Source organism: Protobothrops mucrosquamatus, unplaced genomic scaffold (genome assembly GCF_001527695.2).
Source record: "Protobothrops mucrosquamatus isolate PMUCROS unplaced genomic scaffold, P.Mucros_1.0 scaffold2196, whole genome shotgun sequence".
Lineage (NCBI taxonomy): Eukaryota > Metazoa > Chordata > Lepidosauria > Squamata > Viperidae > Protobothrops > Protobothrops mucrosquamatus.
This window is the reverse complement of record NW_015388289.1, coordinates 92931-112177: the sequence shown is the minus strand read 5'-3', so window position 1 is coordinate 112177 and position 19247 is coordinate 92931. Positions and strand designations below refer to the sequence as shown.

Below are 19247 nucleotides of genomic sequence, written 5' to 3'. Positions count from 1 at the left end.
TTCCTTTATCTGATCTTGAAGATGAAGACTAGCACAACTGAGGAATTTAGAACAGCATAAGCCAGAAAGCAATCTGAATTTTTTTTTACAGGAAGACAAAATATGAAATCTATGTCATATAAATAATAAATTGTGAAATAAATCATTTTCTTTTTCCTTTGAAGGCCTCGATCGGGAGGCAAAGCCCAAGGATTGTGTCTTATCCTGCACATAATCTATGTTCTGGGCGATCCAGTCTTCATACCACGGCAGGTAAGGGGACCTTCCAGTCTTAAGACTGCTCTTTTTTTTAAATTATTGTTCTTCATTCATTTTAAATTATGGTTGTTCGTTAATATTCCTCCTCATACTGCTTTGGTTCTCCATCTCTGCAATCAACTTGCTGCGCATCCACCCAAAAATACCAAAACACTATAGACCTGGGGTGGGGAACCTTGGGTCTTTTATGACTTGTGGACTTCAACTCCCAGAATTCCTGAGCCAGCCATGCTGAGGGGAAAGGGAGAGGTTTCCAAGCTGAGCCATTCTGGCTCAGGAATTCTGGGAGTTGAAGTCCACGAGTCATAAAAGAGCCAAGGTTCCCCACCCCTGCTATAGACCAACTCTACATCTAGTGGAACTACTGGTTTGTATCTTTAGAGCAGGGGTCTTCAAACTTGGCCCTTTTATGACTTGTGGACTTCCACTCCCAGAATTCCTCAGCCAGGCATGCCTGGCTGAGGAATTCTGGGAGTTGAAGTCCACAAGTCATAAAAGGGCCAGGTTTGAAGACCTCTGCTTTAGAGCTAGCTGTAAATGTGGGCTGATCTACTTTACAGCTACCCAACCAGAGACAGCAGCTTTTATCTCCACCAGAAGTAAGACATTACTAGGTAGTCCTCGACTTAAGGACTGCAGTTGGGACCAGGATTTCAATTGCTGACCATTGTGTTTGCTAAGCAAGTCACAGCCAGTTTTATGACCTTTTTGCCACAGTTTTTAAGCAGATCAGTGCAGTTGTTAAGTGAATCACATGGCCCTTAAGCGAACCTGGCTTCCCCTCACTGACTTTGCTCGTTGGAAGCTAGCTGGGAAGGTTGCAAATGGCAATCATGTGACCGTTGGGTTGCTGAAGCAGTCGTAAGTGTGAGGACCAGTCATACGTCTTCCAGTATCCCAGGGGCTGCCACAAAGAAGAGGGAGTCAAGCTATCCTCCAAAGAACCAGAAGGAAGGAGAAGAAGCAACGGATGGAAACTAATCAAGGAGAGAAGCAACCTGGAACTAAGGAGAAATTTCCTGACAGTGAGAACAATTAACCAGTGGAACAACCTGCCTCCAGAGGCGGTGAATTCTCCAACACTGGAGGTTTTTAAGAAGAGACTGGACAGCCATTTGTATAGGGCAGTGATGGCGAACATTTTAGAGACCGAGTGCCCAAAAACTGGCCCCGTCCCTGCTCCACCCCCTGCCCCGCCCCACCCCATCCTGCCTGCCTGCCTGCAGGGCCACTCACTGTTTCCAGGGCCCGCCGCAGATCGCCCAGGCAGCCCAGCAGCGCCACGGCGGCCACAGCCTCTGCTCGCGCCCCGCAGCATCAACTGTGCACGTTGGGGCGTGAGAGCAGAGTCTTGTCTACGCTGCCTGGCTGCCATGTCCTTGGCTGCGCTGCTCCACGTGGGCCACGCTCAGGGGCGACTCTCCTCCAGGGAGGCTGCTGGTGAGGAGGGGGTCACGGGCGGAGGCGAGGCTGGGGCAATGGCATGTGTGCCCACAGAGAGGGCTCCAAGTGCCGCCTCTGGCACCCGTGCCATAGGTTTGCCACCACTGGTATAGGGTTTCCTGCCTGAGCAGGGGGTTGAACTAGATGACCTCCAAGATCCCTTCCAACTCTGTTGTTGTTGTTGTTGTTGTTGTTGTTTCAGGTTTATACCTTGAGGTAAGATGGGTGACCTATAAATTTTACAAATAAATAAAATTCAGTCCCAAAGTGGCTAACGGTATTTTTTTTTCCTCCTCGCCCACCCCTAAAATCCACGCAGTGGTGTCTATGGGCTCAGCTGACCACCGATTCAACCTGGCTGAGATCCTGTCCCAGAACTACGGAGTACAGGAGAAGACGGAGGAGGCCGACGAGGAACCAGATCACGCCGAGGAGAAAGCGAAGCCTTTGGAAGAGATAGAAAAGAGTTTCAATGCCTCCCAGGTAAGGAGCCTGGAGGCCTGTTCTTGCATCTTCTCTGCTTACCCAACTTAGGTTTTTGAGCATCTTCAAAATGTTATATGTTCTTATGCAGGTAGCCTGATTGACTTAGACCAGGGCTTTTCAACCAGTGGTACGGGTACCACCTGTGGTACATTGGCACCTGGCAGGTGGTACGCGACCATCCTACAAAAGTGGTAGCGAGGAATGAGCTGAACCAGTGGCAGCACCGCACAAGCCTGAGCAAGAGATGGCTGGAGTTGCAGGGCTCAGCGGAAGCGCCAGGATCAGTGCCACTTTCCAGTTGATCGGCGCGTCTTCAGGGCTGTCAGCTCAGTGGAAGCGCAAGGATCAGTGCCAGGCTCCAGCACTGATCCTGGTGCTTCTGCTGAGCCCAGAAGAAGCACCAATCAGCTGGAAAGCAGCACTGATCCTGGCGCTTCTGCTGAGCCCAGAAGAAGCACCAATCAACTGGAATGTTGCAGCATCTCCAGGGTCTTATGATTTACATTCAGATGCCTGGCAACTGATTCATATTTATGACGGTCACAGTGTCCCAGGGTCATGTGAAGTGACCAAAACCTGCTGCAACCACCCAGCAGACCAAACACCCCCCCATCCCACCCCCACTGCCAATCCTCAGCAGAAATGCTCACAACAATGAAAACCTCGGACAGGAGGAAGAGCGCGGCCGAGCGGGGAGGCAGGTGTCTTGCTCGGCTGTGGCTTGTGGGGCACTTTTTTCAGTGCCATTGTAACTTCAAACAGTCACTAAGCGAACTGTAAGTCGAGGACTAACTGTACTTTATCACTTTTTTCCTTTTTTTTTTTTTGGGTCATCAAGTTTTTGACACCTTCCTAGGCGTCTGGTAGTACTCAGATATTGCCATATCCTAAAAGTGGTACAATGGGTGAAAAGGTTGAAAAGCCCTGACTTAGACTGATAGATTAACTCAGAGCTTTTCAACCTTTTCACCCATTGTACCACTTTTAGGATATGGCTATATTCGAGTACCACCTGGCAAGGTGTCAAAAACTTGATGAGCAAAAAAAAAAAACCTGTTCAAAGTTGCAATTGCACTGAAATGACTTATGACCATTTTTCACACTTATGACCATTGCAGCCTGCCCAGGGTCATGTGATCCCCTTTTGCAACCTTTTGACAAGCAAAGTCAATGGCAGGGCTGCTGGTGGCCAAGTGCTAAGGCGGGACTTCCCTCCCTCCCTCCTTTCCTGCCTCCCTCTTTCTCATGCCCACCTCCTTCTGAAGGAAGAATTTGAAACACCCCCCCCCTATTTTCTCTCTTCCATATATTCATCAAACAAGGAAAGGCCTCCAGAGACAGAAAAGACAAACTGCTGAGTGAGCTAGCTTAAAAAGGCACATTCCCCTTTAAGAATTAACTATTGGCTAGAAAGGAAAGCGCAGCCGGCACTTAAGGAAGAAAAAAAAATGTAAGTATTGGCTGCCTGCTAAGGCAGCCTCCCCAAATGGCTCCATTCATAAGTAAAGGAATGCTACAGGCAAAATCCATTCAGGAGAAAAATACTTCAAAATCCCTTGCAGCAAAACTTACAGCTAACAATAGCAGAGCAATAGAAGCTAACACAAGACATCAGCCGTCAGCCAAATAGAAATTGCCAAACACTCCTTAAGAACCCAAAGCCCACATTGCACAAATCCCAGAACTTCAACGTCACAAAAGCACATAAGAATCCTTCCATTCTCCATCTCCCTCCCTGCCTCACCTCCAGCCAATGCTGCCTTTCTTCATTCCTCTTGGAGGATGACCCCTTGCTCACTGCATTTCTTACCTGTTTGCTGCTGCCAGCACAGGTTGCTGCCACAGCAGTTGTAGATCGGCTCATGGCTGGCCTGCTTGATCTCCTCTCCTCACCTCTCCCCCCACCCTCCTCCTTTTTCTTCTTCTTTCCCTTTGGTGCAGCTAGAGCTAACTCCGCCTCCTCCCAAGGCTGTTGCTTTTTCTCTCCCCCCCCCAAACTGCCTCCTTTTATAACCTCTTCTGTCTCCGCCCCCCTCCTCCTTTCTCATGGGGGAGGGTGAGCCAGAAGTGAGCCTGGGGCCTTTGCCTCGCCCCAGCCACTCTGCAGCTCCAGTGGACTCTCTCACAGTAAGTCCTTGCCTGCGCTGGCTCTTTTCCTCCCCCACTACACTTGGCTAGGCAGGGCTGCGTACCACCTGCCACTCGTTAATGTACCACAAGTGGTACGCGTACCACCGGTTGAAAAGCCCTGGACTAACTGACCATAATTGAGCTTGGCAATTAAAGTCATAAGCCGTGGTGATCTTTTTCGTTTTACAAATTTTACCAGTTTACCAAAATATAAAATACAAAGGAAAATAAAAAGTAATGGAAAACTTAGAGGAAGGAAAAAGGGAAGAAGAGAAGATGTGGGGTAGGAAGGGAAAAAAAGAACAAAGGAAAGCGTTAACTTCTAAGTTTTTTTTAGCACAGTCGAGCCCAGGATTTTCGTTGCTAAGCAAGACAATTCTTAAATGAATTTTAATGTAAGGAAAACAGCCTAGTTTAAAATACTAAAAAAACGAAAGAGATCATTGTCGATTTCAGAAAAGGCAGGCACAGCCACACTTCTCTGTGCATTAATGATTCACCTGTGGAGATGGTTACCAGCATCAAATTCCTGGGTGTGTAGCTAACGAGTAGGCTGGCTTGGTCGCTCAACAGCGAGACACTGGTGAAGCGGGCACAGCAGCGCCTGCATTTCCTACATCGCATGAGAAAAGCACATCTTCCTTCTTCTATCCTTACCACTTTCTACAGGGGGACAATCAAGAGCATCCTGTCATACGGCATCACCGTCTGGTTTGGAAGCATCACTGCTTCAGACATGAAGGCAGTGCAGAGAGTGGTGAGGACGGCAGAAAAGATCATTGGCTGTTCCCTCCCTCCCATCCAGGACATGCCATATAAACGCTGCTTGAGGATGGTCCACAAGATTGTCTGGCACACGACACATCCGCTTCACAACCTCTTTCCCTTGTTACCTTCTGGGAGGAGGGGGCTCCGTGGTATCCGAAACAGAACGTCCAGTTTCAGTCCCAGTTTTGTCCCATACAGTATTAACCTTGTAAACTCTAAAGCTTCCTCCTTCCATTATGTATTCAAGATGGACAGTGATTAGTATTTATATGTTGCTTATATGTAAGAGTGTAGGTCTATACATATGTTGTATATAGTACTGTATGTTTTAAATGTGTGTTATGTATGTGTACCCTTTGAGAGGAAGCAACTAAATTTCATTTTTAATGTGTGCCATTGTGCCCACAGGAAAAAAAATGACAATAAAGGTTAATCTAATCTAATCTATCCAATCTAATTTTGACCCATTTTACAACCTTTCTTGCCACTGTTGTTAAGTGAATCCCTGCAGTTAAGTTAGTAGCACAGTTGTTAAGTGGCTTCCCCCTTGACTTTGCTTGGCAGAAGTTCACAAAAGGGGATCACTTGATCCCCAGGGCACGGCAACCATCCTAAATACTTGCCAGTATTCAAGATGGACAGTGATTAATATTTATATGTATTTATATGTAAGGGTGTAGGTATATACATATGTTGTATATAGCCTGTTTATATATGTGTTCGTATGTGTACACTTTTGAGAGCAGGCAACAGAAATTCATTTCTAATGTGTGCCAGTGTGCCCGCAGTAAAAAAATGTCAATAAAGTCATCTTATCTTATCAGTTGCCAACCATCTGAATTTGCCATGGGGACACTGCAGTGGCCGTAAGTGTGAAAAAGAGTCGTAAGTCAGTGCCATTGTAACTTGGAACTAAACCAATGGTTGTAAGTCGAGGGTTACCTGAATGTCTGTGAAGATTCTCAATCATCTAAGTCAGGGGTAGGCAACCTTGGCTCTTTTATGACTCGTGGACTTCAACTCCCAGAATTCCTGAGCCAGCCATGCTGAGGGGACAGGGAGAGGTTTCCATGCTGGCTCAGGAATTCTGGGAGTTGACGTCCACGAGTCATAAAAGAGCCAAGGTTGCCTACCCTTATCCTCGGATGAAGATTAAGAGCAGGGGTCTTCAAACTTGCCCCTTTTCTGACTCGTGGACTTCAACTCCCAGAATTCCTGAGCCAGCCATGCTGAGGGGAAAGGGAGAGGTTTCCAAGCTGAGCCATGCTGGCTCAGGAATTCTGGGAGTTGAAGTCCACGAGTCATAAAAGAGCCAAGGTTGCCTACCCCTGATCCAAGTCGTAGTTATGCTTTTTCACGAGGCAACTAGACTTTCTTGTTTTTTTTGTTTGTTTTTTGAAGCAATTTCACTTTTCATCCAAAAAGCTTCTTCAGCCTCAAGGATTACCTGTATGCTCCTATATACTGTGTTGCTGATTTGCGAGTTCCCAATTGCCAGAACTGAATCAGTGTTTCTCTGTCTTGTTGCTCAGAACAGTGAGATGCCCTTTGAAGAGCTGCTGGCCCTGTACGGCTATGAGGCTTCGGACGCCATCTCTGAGCAGGAGAGCGAGAGCAATGATGCTACTACGCCCAACCTTCCAGACATGACCCTGGATAAGGTAGGGGATGATCCAAACTGCCTTGCCCAAGTTGAGATGTATGTGTGTAAGGATTCGATGCTCCTGGGTTTTTATTTTCTATTTTCATTTCTATCCCGTTTTATTATTTTTACAAATAACTCAAAATGGCAGACATATCCACCAGACGTCCCTCCTCCTATTTCCCCTCCTCCCCCAACAACAACCCTGTGTAGCAAGTTGGCTTGAAAGAGGGTGACTGGCCCACAGTCACCCAGCTGGCTTTCATGGCTAAGGTGGGTCTAGAACTCACCATCTCCTGGTGATTGACCCAAAGTCACCCAGCTGGTTTTCATGGCTAAGGTGGGACTAGAACTCACCGTCTCCTGATAATTGGCCCAAAGTCACCCAGTCAGTTTTCATGGCTAAGGCAGGACTAGAACTCACCATCTCCTGGTGATTGACCCAAAGTCACCCAGTTGGCTTTCATGGCTAAGGTGGGACTAGAACTCACCGTCTCCTGGTGATTGATCCAAAGTCACCCAGTCAGCTTTCATGGCTAAGGTGGGACTAGAATTCACCTTCTCCTGGTGATTGACCCAAAGTCACCCAGCTGGTTTTCATGGCTAAGGTGGGAATAGAACTCACCGTCTCCTGATAATTGGCCCAAAGTCACCCAGCTGGGTTCATGGCTAAGGTAGGTCTAGAACTCACCATCTCCTGGTGATTGACCCAAAATCATCCAGCTGGCTTTCATGCCTAAGGTGGGACTAGAACTCACCGTCTCCTGATAATTGGCCCAAAGTCACCCAGTCAGCTTTCATGGTTAAGGTGGGACTAGAATTCACTGTCTTCTGATAATTGGCCCAAAGTCATCCAGTCAGCTTTCATGGCTAAGGTAGGTCTAGAACTCACCGTCTCCTGGTGATTGACCCAAAGTCACCCAGCTGGCTTTAATGCCTAAGGTGGGATTAGAACTCACCGTCTCCAGGTTTCTATCCTGGTGCCTTAACCACTAGACCAAACTGACTCCCTTTTCCTTTACAGCTATCCTAAACGTACATTAACTGAACACAATTGCTGTGGTGACGTGACACGCAGCGCCCAAAGTCATCAACCATAGATGGCTTAATCTCATAGCTGCTTCCCACAATACACTGAACTGCCAACTATTTAAAGTCAGTTTAGCTTAGGCTAGCATGTTAGTCCAGCCCACCAACACCTCACCGAATGTTATGAACTTCCAGGGTCATCTTGTCTGTCTTTTGACCTCCTTGAGTCTATCACTGTTCATAAGACAAGCTGATTTTTTTTCAGTTATTTCATAAAGAGAAGACTTTTTGCACGGGTTGCTAGCTGATACTTTCTCCCCGGAGATGCCAAGAAAAAAAACTGGGATTTGCTGCACTCGGAAGCCTGTGCTCCCAATTGTGGAGAGGAGTCTCTACTTTTTGTAGGCGAGGCTAAAACATACGAAGAACGGCTGCGGGACTTGGGTTTGGCTAGTTTAAAGAAAAGAAGAAAGAGGGAGACATGATAGCAGTGTTCCAGTATCTGAGGGGCTGCCACAAGACAGAGGGGGTCAAATTATTCTCCAAAGCACCAGAGGGAAGGACAAGAAACAATGGTTGGAAACTGATCAAAGAGAGAAGCAACCTGGAATTAAGGAGAAACTTCCTGACAGTGAGGACAATCAACCAGTGGAACAACCTGCCTCCAGAAATCATGGGCGCTCCATCACTGGAGGTTTTTAAGAAGAGACTGGACAATCACCTGTCTGAGATGGTATAGGTTCTCCTGCTTGAGCAGGGGGCTGGACTAGAAGACCTCCAAGGTCCCTTCCAGCTCTATTCTATTATATTCTATTCTTACATATTCCTTAGCAGTTTTGAATAACTTGCCGAATCGACAAAAAAAAGCTTCTACTTTATCATTATTATTATTCTGGTTCATCGCACAGTCAGCCAGATGTTCAAACAGGATTTGACATTTTTTGCGCACCTATTGAGTCCTCTGCAAGGACCTGGGATAGGCAGATGTGGGTGTTTGATGGTCTTAAAGGTCTGGTTGCAGGATGTCAGCTGTTCTACGTCAAGCTGGCTTGTGCAGTTGACTGATGGGGAATTTGTCTGTGCCGATGGTTTCCAAGTGGTGCTCCAGATATTTTGGGATTGCACCCGAAGAACCTATGACCGTTGGTCCTGCCTTTGCTTCCTTTTGCCACAGTCACTCTATTTCTGTTTGCCAAGTCTTTGTATTTTGTGATCTTCTGCAGTTTTTCTCTTCTTTTCTGCTGTCTCCCGGTACTGCCACATCCACTATCCAGACTTTTGGGTCTTTCTTATTGACAGTTGATAAGTCTGGGGCAGGGGTAGGCAACCTTGGCTCTTTTATGACTCGTGGACTTCAACTCCCAGAATTCCTGAGCCAGCCTGGCTCAGCTTGGAAACCTCTCCCTGTCCCCTCAGCATGGCTGGCTCAGGAATTCTGGGAGTTGAAGTCCACGAGTCATAAAAGAGCCAAGGTTGCCTAGCCCTGGGGTGTTATGCGGCAGGTGACTATCAGTTGAATTCTAAAGTCCTAAAGCACTTTTAGCTTTTTCATTTTTCTATTATTTTCTCTATTTTACAGTCTCACGAGTTCTTGCTCGCAGGCAAATAGTATTTCTTGCAGATCTTCCAGTGCGCCATTGTTGCTTCTTTGTCATGCTGTTGTTTGTAGTCAGTTATTTATTATGTACTAGGTTTAGATTTATTATTACATACTGGAATTAGAGCAGTGTTTCCCAATCTTGGCAACTTTAAAATGTGCAGACTTTTAATACCCCAACCATGGCTGGCTGGGGAATTCTGGGAGTTGAAGTACATGCATCTTAAAAATTACTAAGATCGAGAAACACTGATTTAGAGGCTGGGCAACTTCAGCATACGTCTGGGTGGCCTGCACACACAAAAAAAGAAAAAATATTGCAAGGAAGAATCTCTGTACCAAAATGACCACACACTATATTTAATAACACCCTACTCCACGGATTGAGAGAAAGGTCAAATTTTTAAAGACATTAAGGTGGAAGCTATAAAGATCTCTGGGGAAATAACATTCCAGAAGCACGTGCCACCACCAACAAGGTATGCCTTCAGAGGGCATTATTTGAGGAGAGCCAAAGGATACCAGTTCTGCCTGATTTTACTACACTTGTTCAGTCAACAGAATTGTTTGGCCAAATCCTCCATCACCAAATGTATGGTTTCTTCCTACACACAGGAAATTCAGAGAGGCAAATTTCTCAAAGCTGGACTCCTTGACGTGTTTTTAGGTGCAGGAAGCTGTATCTGCTGAATGGTAATCAAATAATCATCATGGTCACCACGATGTAAAAAAAGATGTTGAGACTCTAGAAAGAGTACAGAGAAGAGCAACAAAGATGATCAGGGGACTGAAGTCTAAAACATACGAAGAACGGTTGCAGGAGTTCGGTATGTCTAGTTTAATGAAGAGAAGGACGAGGGGGTACATGATAGTAGTCTTCCAATATCTCAGGGGAGGCCCCAAAGAAGAGGGAGTCAAGCTATTCTCCAAAGCGCCTGAAGGCAGGACAAGAAGTAATAGATGGAAAATAATCAAGGAGAGAAGCAACCTAGAACTAAGGAGAAATTTCCTGACAGTGAGGACACTTAATCAATGGAACAACCTGTCTCCAGAAGCTGTAAATGCTCCACCACTGGAAGTTTTTAAGAAGAGACTGGACAGCTATTTGTCTGAAATGGTATAGGGCAGGGGTCTTCAAACTTGGCCCTTTTATGACTTGTGGACTTCAACTCCCAGAATTCCTCAGCCAGGCATGCTGGCTGAAGAATTCTGGGAGTTGAAGTCCACAAGTCGTAAAAGGGCCAAGTTTGAAGACCCCTGGTATAGGGTTTCCTGCCTGAGCAGGGGGTTGGACTAGATGACGTCCAAGGTCCCTTCCAACTTTATTATTATTATTATTATTATTATTATTATTATTATTATTATTATTATTATTATTATTATTAATAATAATAATAATAATCCACCAATATAAGAGAATATTTGTAGCTCAAGATTGTGTTTATATACAGTGGCTTGCCATTCTTCAATCAGACCAGCAATCAAACAGTAAACAACAGCCCAATCAAGGAACTGTCAAAAACGCTTCTACCAACACTGACAGTACAAGGCACTGGTGTATAAACAGAAAGCAAAGCCCATTCCTCTCCTAGCACTGAAGGTGTTACCTAGTTGGGTCATGAAATGTCTGCAAGAAAACAACCAAACTCAGAGAGCACCAAGAGCTGCACAATATACACTTTTTAATTTTTGTTGTGGAATAGATTCACCTGGAAACTTGTTTGATCACTGGATTCTGATGATTGGATTAATGCGCCCTTTGTTCTTAATCAGGAATGTAATTGTTCGTCTTGCAACTGGACATTTATCATAGCTCCTTTTCTTAGCCTCATCTCCCTATGGCCAGACTTCTAGGTGTTTCTTTTTACACCAATGTTTTTCAGCCTCAGCCAGTTGAAGATGTGTGGACTTCAACTCCCAGAATTCCCCAGCCAGCATTGAGAAACACTGTTAATAAAGCTGCCTGGTCAACTGCAATAAAGCTTACTTGCAGTTGTCTAGAGAGCAGTCCAAACAGCCTGTTTGTTCCCTTAAAGATCGCTGCCCTTTAAACTTCAAATTTCAGAAAGTTGAATACAAGAAATGGGATTCATAAAATGGAATAGGTGGGAAAAGAGAATTGTTGACAGCCTTCATTAAGCCTGATTATGTGAAAGAGAGGCTGCTCTAGACCAGGGCTTTTCAACCTTTTCACCCATTGTACCACTTTTAGGATATGGCAACATCCGAGGACCACCAGTCGCCTAGCAAGGTGTCAAAAACTTGATGACCAAAAAAAAAAAAAAAGGAAAAAAGTGATAAAGTACAGGTAGTCCTCGACTTACAACAGTTCGCTTAGTGACTGTTCGAAGTTACAATGGCACTGAAAAAAGTGCCCCCCCCAAGCCACAGCCGAGCAAGACACCTGCCTGCCCGCCCGGCGACGCTCTTCCTCCTGTCCGAGGTTTTCATTGTTGTGAGCATTTTATTTATTTATTATTTGAATTTATATCCCGCCCTTCTCCTTGCGGACTCAGGGCGGCTGACAATCAATTAAAAACACCACTAACAATCACAAGTTAAAATTAATTAAAATGAAATATTTAAATTGTCTAATTAAAAAGTAATTAAAAACCCTCTAAAAAACCCCTCTTAAAAATTATCCTAGGCCAGTCCCGCTTGTTGGAACAGCCATGTCTTGAGGGCGCGGCGGAAGGATTGGCAGCGGAAGTGGGGTGGGGGGGTGTTTGGTTTTTATTCCCCCCCCCCCGTCTGCTGGGTGGTTGCAGCAGGTTTTGGTCACTTTACATGACCCTGGGACACTTTGACCGTCATAAATATGAATCAGTTGCCAAGCATCTAAATGTAAATCACAAGACCCTGGAGATGCTGCAACATTCCAGCTGATTGGTGCTTCTTCTGGGCTCAGCAGAAGCACCAGGATCAGCGCAGAGCTCCAGCTGGAGCCTGGCGCTGATCCTGGCGCTTCCGCTGAGCCCTGACAGCCCTGCAGCTCCAGCCGTCTCTCGCTCAGGCTTGTGCGGTGCTGCCACCGGTTCAGCTCATTCCCCTCCCCCGCTACCACTTTTCTAGGATGGTCACGTACCACCTGCCAGGTGCCAATGTACCACAGGTGGTACCCGTACCGCTGGTTGAAAAGCCTTGATCTAGATCAAGTGGAATCAGAGGAGAGGTGTTTCCTAGTAAGCCCAATCGTTTCTCCCACTCTTCCCAAACTTTGCTAACAGGGAGGAAAAAGAATACGCTGGAAATTCTGCCAACCGTTTTTTGGGAACATGATTTCACCGCTGCCTGCCTTTTATGTCTCTCAGCCCCCTGAACGAAAAAGCAAGTAAAACGATTTGGGCATCTGGCCGCCGAAAAAAAATAATAAATTCCAGTTGTCCCAGTCTTAAGTGGAAGATGCTTCATCTCGTATGCAAAATTGTAAAGAGGATTGTCCCCCCCCCCTACAGGGGGACGATGGAGAGCATCCTGTCACACAGCATCACAGTCTGGTTTGGAGGCATCCCTGCTTCGGACAGGAAGGCGGTGCAGAGAGTGGTGAGGACGGCAGAAAAGATCATTGGCAGTTCCCTCCCTCCCATCCAGGATATAGCACAGAAGCGTTGCTTGAGCAGGGTCCGCAAGATTGTCTGGGACACTACACATCCTCTTCACGACCTGTTTTCCTTGTTCCCTTCTGGGAGGAGGGGGCTCCGTGGTATCCGTAGCAGAACATCCAGATTCAGCCATAGTTTCATTCCTTACAGCATTAATCTTGTGAATTCTCAAGCTTCCTCCTTCCGTTATATATTCAAGATGGACAGTATTTAATATTTATTTGCTATGTATATGTAGGGGTGTGGGTCTATACATATGTTGTTCATTCATAGTATGTTTAGGTGTGTGTCATGTATGTGTTTCACTTTGAGAGCGGGCAACTAAATTTCATTTTTGATGTGTGCCGTTGTGCCCACAGTAAAAAAAATGACAATAAAGGTTATCTTATCTTGCCACGGAAATAACATTTTTGTGTGTGTGTGTTTTTTATCCTCCCTTTCCATCAGAGGTCCAGGAGAGCGGAAACAACCTAGTGTAGTCAAGACACAAATTTCAGTCACACTGGAACAGTTAGATCAGGGCTTTTCAACCAGTGGTACGGGTACCACCTGTGGTACATTGGCAACTGGCAGGTGGTACGCGACCATCCTAGAAAAGTGGTAGCGGGGGAGGGGAATGAGCTGAACCGGTGGCAGCACCGCACAAACCTGAGGCTGGAGCTGCAGGGCTGTCAGGGCTCAGCAGAAGCACCAGGATCAGTGCCGCTTTCCAGCTGATCGGCGCTTCTTCGGGGCTGTCAGGGCTCAGTGGAAGCACCAGGATCAGTGCCAGGATCCAACTGGAGCTCGGCGCTGATCCTGGTGCTTCTGCTGAGCCCAGAAGAAGCGCCGATCAGCTGGAATGTTGCAGCATCTCCAGGGTCTTGTGATTTACATTCAGATGCTTGGCAACCGATTCATATTTATGACGGTCACAGTGTCCCAGGGTCATGTAAAGTGACCAAAACCTACCTGCCAATCCTCAACAGAAATGCTCACAACAGTGAAAACCTCAGAGAGGAGGAAAAGCGTGGCCAGGTGGGCAGGCAGGTGTCTTGCTCGGCTGTGGCTTGGGGGGCACTTTTTTTAGTGCCATTGTAACTTCGAACAGTCACTAAGCGAACTGTTGTAAATCGAGGACTACCTGTACTTTATCATTTTTTTCCTTTTGGGGGAGGTCATCAGGTTTTTGACCCCTTGCTAGGCGACTGGTGGTACTCGGATATTGCCATATCCTAAAAGTGGTACAATGGGTGAAAAGTTTGAAAAACCCTGAGTTAGATAACCCAATCTTTGACTCTACTTAATCTTGTCTTTTTCTTTTCTTTTTTTTTATGTCCTCTTTTTTTCTGATTGTTGAATGAAGGAGCAGATAGCAAAGGACCTGCTTTCTGGAGAAGAAGAGGAAGAGACGCAGTCTTCGGCAGATGACCTGACCCCTTCGGTCACTTCTCACGATGCCTCAGACCTTTTCCCCAATCAGACCGGCTGTAAGTTTGATTTTGAGCATCTCTAGGACTTCCAGAGTCAGGCAAACAGGAAGAAGGGATTGTTCAGCTCTTTGTGGCTACACCAGGCTGCAGTTTGGTGTCTGCAGCACCTCAATAAGAGGTTGTCCACAGCCTGCTTCTTCACACAGATAGTCCTCACCTTACCACCATTGCTTTAGCGACGGTTCAAGGTTAGAGCAGCATTGGAAAAAAAAGTGATTTACAACCGGTTCTCACGTTCATGTTCACTGCAGCATCCCCAAGGTCAGGTGATCAAAATTCGGCGCATGTATTTATGAGAGTTATAGCAGCATCCCGGGGACAGGTGATCGCCATTTGCAACTTTCCCTGCCGGCTTCCCTTGAGCAAAGTCAATGGGGGAAGTTGGCCTAGCTGAATGACTCTGTGATTCACTTAACGACTGCAGTAATTCAGTGATCTGCCAAATTTTGTGGTCACCAGTCGAGGCCTTATTCATACAACTCATTTAACAGGCTCAAAGATTGTTCCGCTAGTGCAGAGGTCTTCAAACGTGGCCACTTTAAGACTTGTGGACTTCAACTCCCAGAATTCCTCAGCCAGCCCTGAGGGCTGGCTGAGGAATTCTGGGAGTTGAAGTCCACAAGTCTTAGTGGCCAAGTTTGAAGACCCCTGCGCTAGTCTGTCAGGAGAACAGGAGAACCCAGTCAGTATTTGTGTGGGGGGGGTGTCATCTCCAGAACACAGGTGGAGCAGGAGCTTCTTTGAACACACAAAGGCCAGATTCAAGACAGACGTTGGATTCACACACCTCACTAAGCTTCCTATTTTCCCCACAACCACAATCCTGTGAGGCGAGTTGAGCTGAGAGCGAGTGAGAGACTGGCCCAAGATCACCCAGCCAGCTTTCAGGCCTAAGATGGGACTATAACTCCCAGTCTCCCAGTGGTTGATCCAAAGTCACCCAATCAGTTTTCTTGCCCAAAGCGGGACTAGGATTCGTGGTCTTCCACTTTCTCCCACTAGACCAGGGCAATCTTGGCTCTTTTATGACTCGTGGACTTCAACTCCCAGAATTCCTGAGCCAGCCACGCTGAGGGGAAAGGGAGAGGTTTCCAAGCTGAGCCATGCTGGCTCAGGAATTCTGGGAGTTGAAGTCCACGAGTCATAAAAGAGCCAAGGTTGCCTACCCCTGGTCTAAACTAATCAAGGTCAAAGCAAAGTGGTGGCAGATAAGGGTCAAGGTTGCCTACCCATGCTATAGATCAAACTAGTTTGTCCTTGATTTACCACTATACCTGAGCCCAGAATGACAGTCATAAGTCCTAGTGGTCGTTAAATGGATCATCATGTGACCGTGCCTGTTTTTACAACTCTTTTTACAGCGGTCGTTAAGCAAATGCCGCAGTCATTAAGCCCACCTGTTTTCCCCACCTCCCGTGGTCATTTCCCCCCCCCTCAGAAACCAGAAGGAGCAAATCCCATAAAAAAAACATAGTCATGTGGCTCTAGGATGCTGCAAATATTTATAAATGTAAACCGGTTGCAGAACACCCAAAATGCGAACACGCGACTGCAGGGGCCATCAGAAGTTCAAAAACAGATTGTAAATTCTGGGGGGGAGGGGGTCCGTTGTAATTTCAAATGGTTTCTAAGTGACTGGTCATTAAGTGAGGACTGCCTGTGCAAACATATATGTATATGTTTTATGCCGCCAGCCGCCCACAGTCCTCTTGTTACCAGATGGGCAGCAAATAAATTTAATAAAAAATAACACGCCTATAAATGTACATGTGCTTATTCTAATATTCTAAGCTGCCCAGCATCATGTAGTTGGAATGGGCAGTTTTATAAATAGATCAGATCAATAAATCAATAAAAATAACAATCTAATTGTTAGTGGTGGTAGATTTAGATAAATAACGATAAATTAACTAGGTGTCTTCAATTCAGGCCCAACTCTTGGCAACGTTATGGACAATGATTTCCATCTTCCCCTCTCCGCAGCGATGATCCACAATTCTTCTGAAGACATTTTATTTATTGACTTGCCCTTCTTTCTCCTTCATTCAAACCTGCTAATCACAGCTGTAATTTTCTAGTCCATCCAATATCTAAGGAGCTACCACAAAGAAGCGGGGGGGGGGGGGGGTTGTCAACCTATTCTCCAAAACTCCTGAAGGCAGGACAAGAAGCAACGGATGGAAACTAATCAAAGAGAGAAGCAACCTAGAACTAAGGAGAAATTTCCTGACAGTGAGAACAATTAATCAGTGGAACAACCTGCCTCCAGAAGTTGTGGGTGTAATGACTAGTTTAATAAAGAGAAGGACGAGGGGTGACATGATAGCCGTGTTCCAATATCTCAGGGGTTGCCACAAAGAGGAGGGAGTCAAGCTATTCTCCAAAGCCTCTGAAGGCAGGACAACGGATAGAAACTAATCAAGAAAAGCAACCTAGAACTAAGGAGAAATTGACAGAATAATTAACCAGTGGAACAACTTGCCTCCAGAAGTTGTGGGTGCTCCAACATTGGAGGTTTTCAAGAAGAGACTGGACAGCCATTTGTTCTGAAATGGTGTAGGGTTTCCTGCCTGAGCAGGGGGTTGGACTAGATGTAATATTATTATAATAATACAGTTGGAAGGGACCTTGGAGGTCTTCTAGTCCAACCCCCTGCACAGGCAGGAAACCCTATTCCAGGGATAGGCAACCTTGGCTCTTTTTATGACTCGTGGACTTCAACTCCCAGAATTCCTGAGCCAGCATGGCTCAGCTTGGAAACCTCTCCCTGTCGCCTCAGCATGGCTGGCTCAGGAATTCTGGGAGTTGAAGTCCACGAGTCATAAAAGAGCCAAGGTTGCCTACCCCTGGTGTAGGGCTTCCTGCCTAAGCAGGGGGTTGGACTAGAAGACCTCCAAGGCCCCTTCCAACTCTTTTTTTTATTATTTTATGGTCTGTTCGCATCACATGTCCAAAATATGTGAGATTCTACTTGCTAATAAATCACCTCAGGGTCGCCTTTATTTCCTCTTGCCCCAATTGATTGACTCTTCCTGAAGTCCACGGTAACTTAGTAACCATCTCCAGATCCATAACTCAGAGGTGCCTGTCTCCTTCCTCTAATTCTTTCTTAATGTCCAGCTTTCGCGGCCAAGCGTTACTCCTAGGAAGACCATCGCTTTAACTCTTCTGATCCTGGTTGTCATAGAAATATCCTCACCCTTCATGATCTTACCTAAATTAGCCACTTCCTTCTTTCCTGGGATTAATCATCTCTCCTGCTCCAGCAGGCCTCCAGTTTCCTTTCTACGTCAGCCCGAGAAAACAAATCCGTCCGCCACTTTTTAACTTTTTTTTCTTTTCTTTCAGTTGTGATTTTTTTTTTTTAACTTGAAAATTTTATACGTTATATAACACAAACCCTGGACAGTTTCACAAATAACACAAGTAATACAAAATGCAAGAATTAGAACCCAACGCTCCATTTAAGGTGCTTTTTCAAGAGGCAACTGGACTTCCTTTGTTTTTTCCTTGAAGATGTTTCGCTTCCTATCCGTATTTATCCATATTTATCACAGTTGCCCTGTCCGGAGGTTGTGTGATTCCCTCTTGGCAACCGTCTCAGCTAGCTTCCAACAAGCAAAATCAATGGGGGAAGCCAAGTTTGCTTAGTGGCCACACAATTCCCTTAATAACTGCAGTGATTTGCTTAGCAATTACGGCAAAGAGGTCATAAAATGGGCCCAAACACCCTTAACAACTGCCTTGCTTAGCAGCGGAAGGTTTGGCCTCCATTTTGATTGTAAGCTGAGGACTATCTGTATTATGGAGCAACTGTGTGAGTGGGCGAACATTCACACATCTTGCTTAAGGGTTTCCTTGGATGTGGTTTGACTAGTACAGAGAAGAGCAACAAAGATGATCAGGGGACTGGAGGGTAAAACACATAAAGAACAGTTGCTGGAATTGGGTATGTCTAGTTTAATGAAAAGAAGGACGAGGGGGGACAGGATAGCAGTGTTCCAATATCTCAGGGGCTGCCCCAAAGAAGAGGGAGTCAAGCTATTCTCCAAAGCGCCTGAAGGCAGGACAAGAAGCAACGGGTGGAAACTAATCAAGGAGAGAAGCAACCTGGAACTAAGGAGAAACTTCCTGACAGTTAGAACAATTAATCAGTGGAACAACCTGCCTCTAGAAGCCGTGAATGCTCCAACACTGGAGGTTTTTAAGAAGAGACTGGACAGCTATTTGTCTGAAATGGTATAGGGCAGTGATGGTGAACCTTTTAGAGACCGAGTGCCCAAACTACAACCCAAAACCCATTTATGTATCGTCGAGTGCCGGGTGGATATGGCCATTGGGTGGGTGTAGCCCATTGGGTGGGCATGGCTGCAGTGGTAACGGCAGACTGGGTGGGACTAAAAAGTTCAATCAATCAATTCCAACTTTGCAAGATCTTTTTTTCCCACGAGAAGTTGAAATTGACTGATTGAACCTTTTTTTTTTTTTTTTGCACATGGCGGCGGAGGTCTAAAGCGAAAAGGTTTTATAAAACCCAGCTGAAGGCCTAGGACTGGGGCGACAGTGCGCATGCCCACAGAGAGGGCTCTGAGTGCCGCCCCTGGCACCCATGCCATAGGTTCACCACCACTGGTATAGGGTTTCCTGCCTGAGCAGGGGGTTGGACTAGATGACCTCCAAGGTCCCTTCCAACTTTATTATTATTATTATTATTATTATTATTATTATTATTATTATTATTATTATTTGCTGCAACAGGGGACAATTCATGGGCTCTTGGGTCTTAAAAGTGTGCTTAGAAATAGATACACGTAGTCCTT

At 46.0% G+C, this 19247-nt stretch overlaps 1 protein-coding gene across 1 annotated transcript in view; it reads left to right on the top strand.

Annotated features, from left to right (window-relative positions):
* Positions 1–2020: 2020 nt before the first annotated feature.
* Positions 2021–19247, top strand: part of MIER2 (MIER family member 2) — a 46852-nt gene continuing 29625 nt past the window's right edge. Inside the window, exons 1-3 of the mRNA XM_015824307.2 lie at positions 2021–2184; positions 6618–6746; positions 14301–14424. Of these exons, the coding sequence (XP_015679793.1) occupies positions 2029–2184; positions 6618–6746; positions 14301–14424 (409 nt within the window). The 5' untranslated portion in view covers positions 2021–2028. The remainder of the gene's footprint in view (positions 2185–6617; positions 6747–14300; positions 14425–19247) is intronic.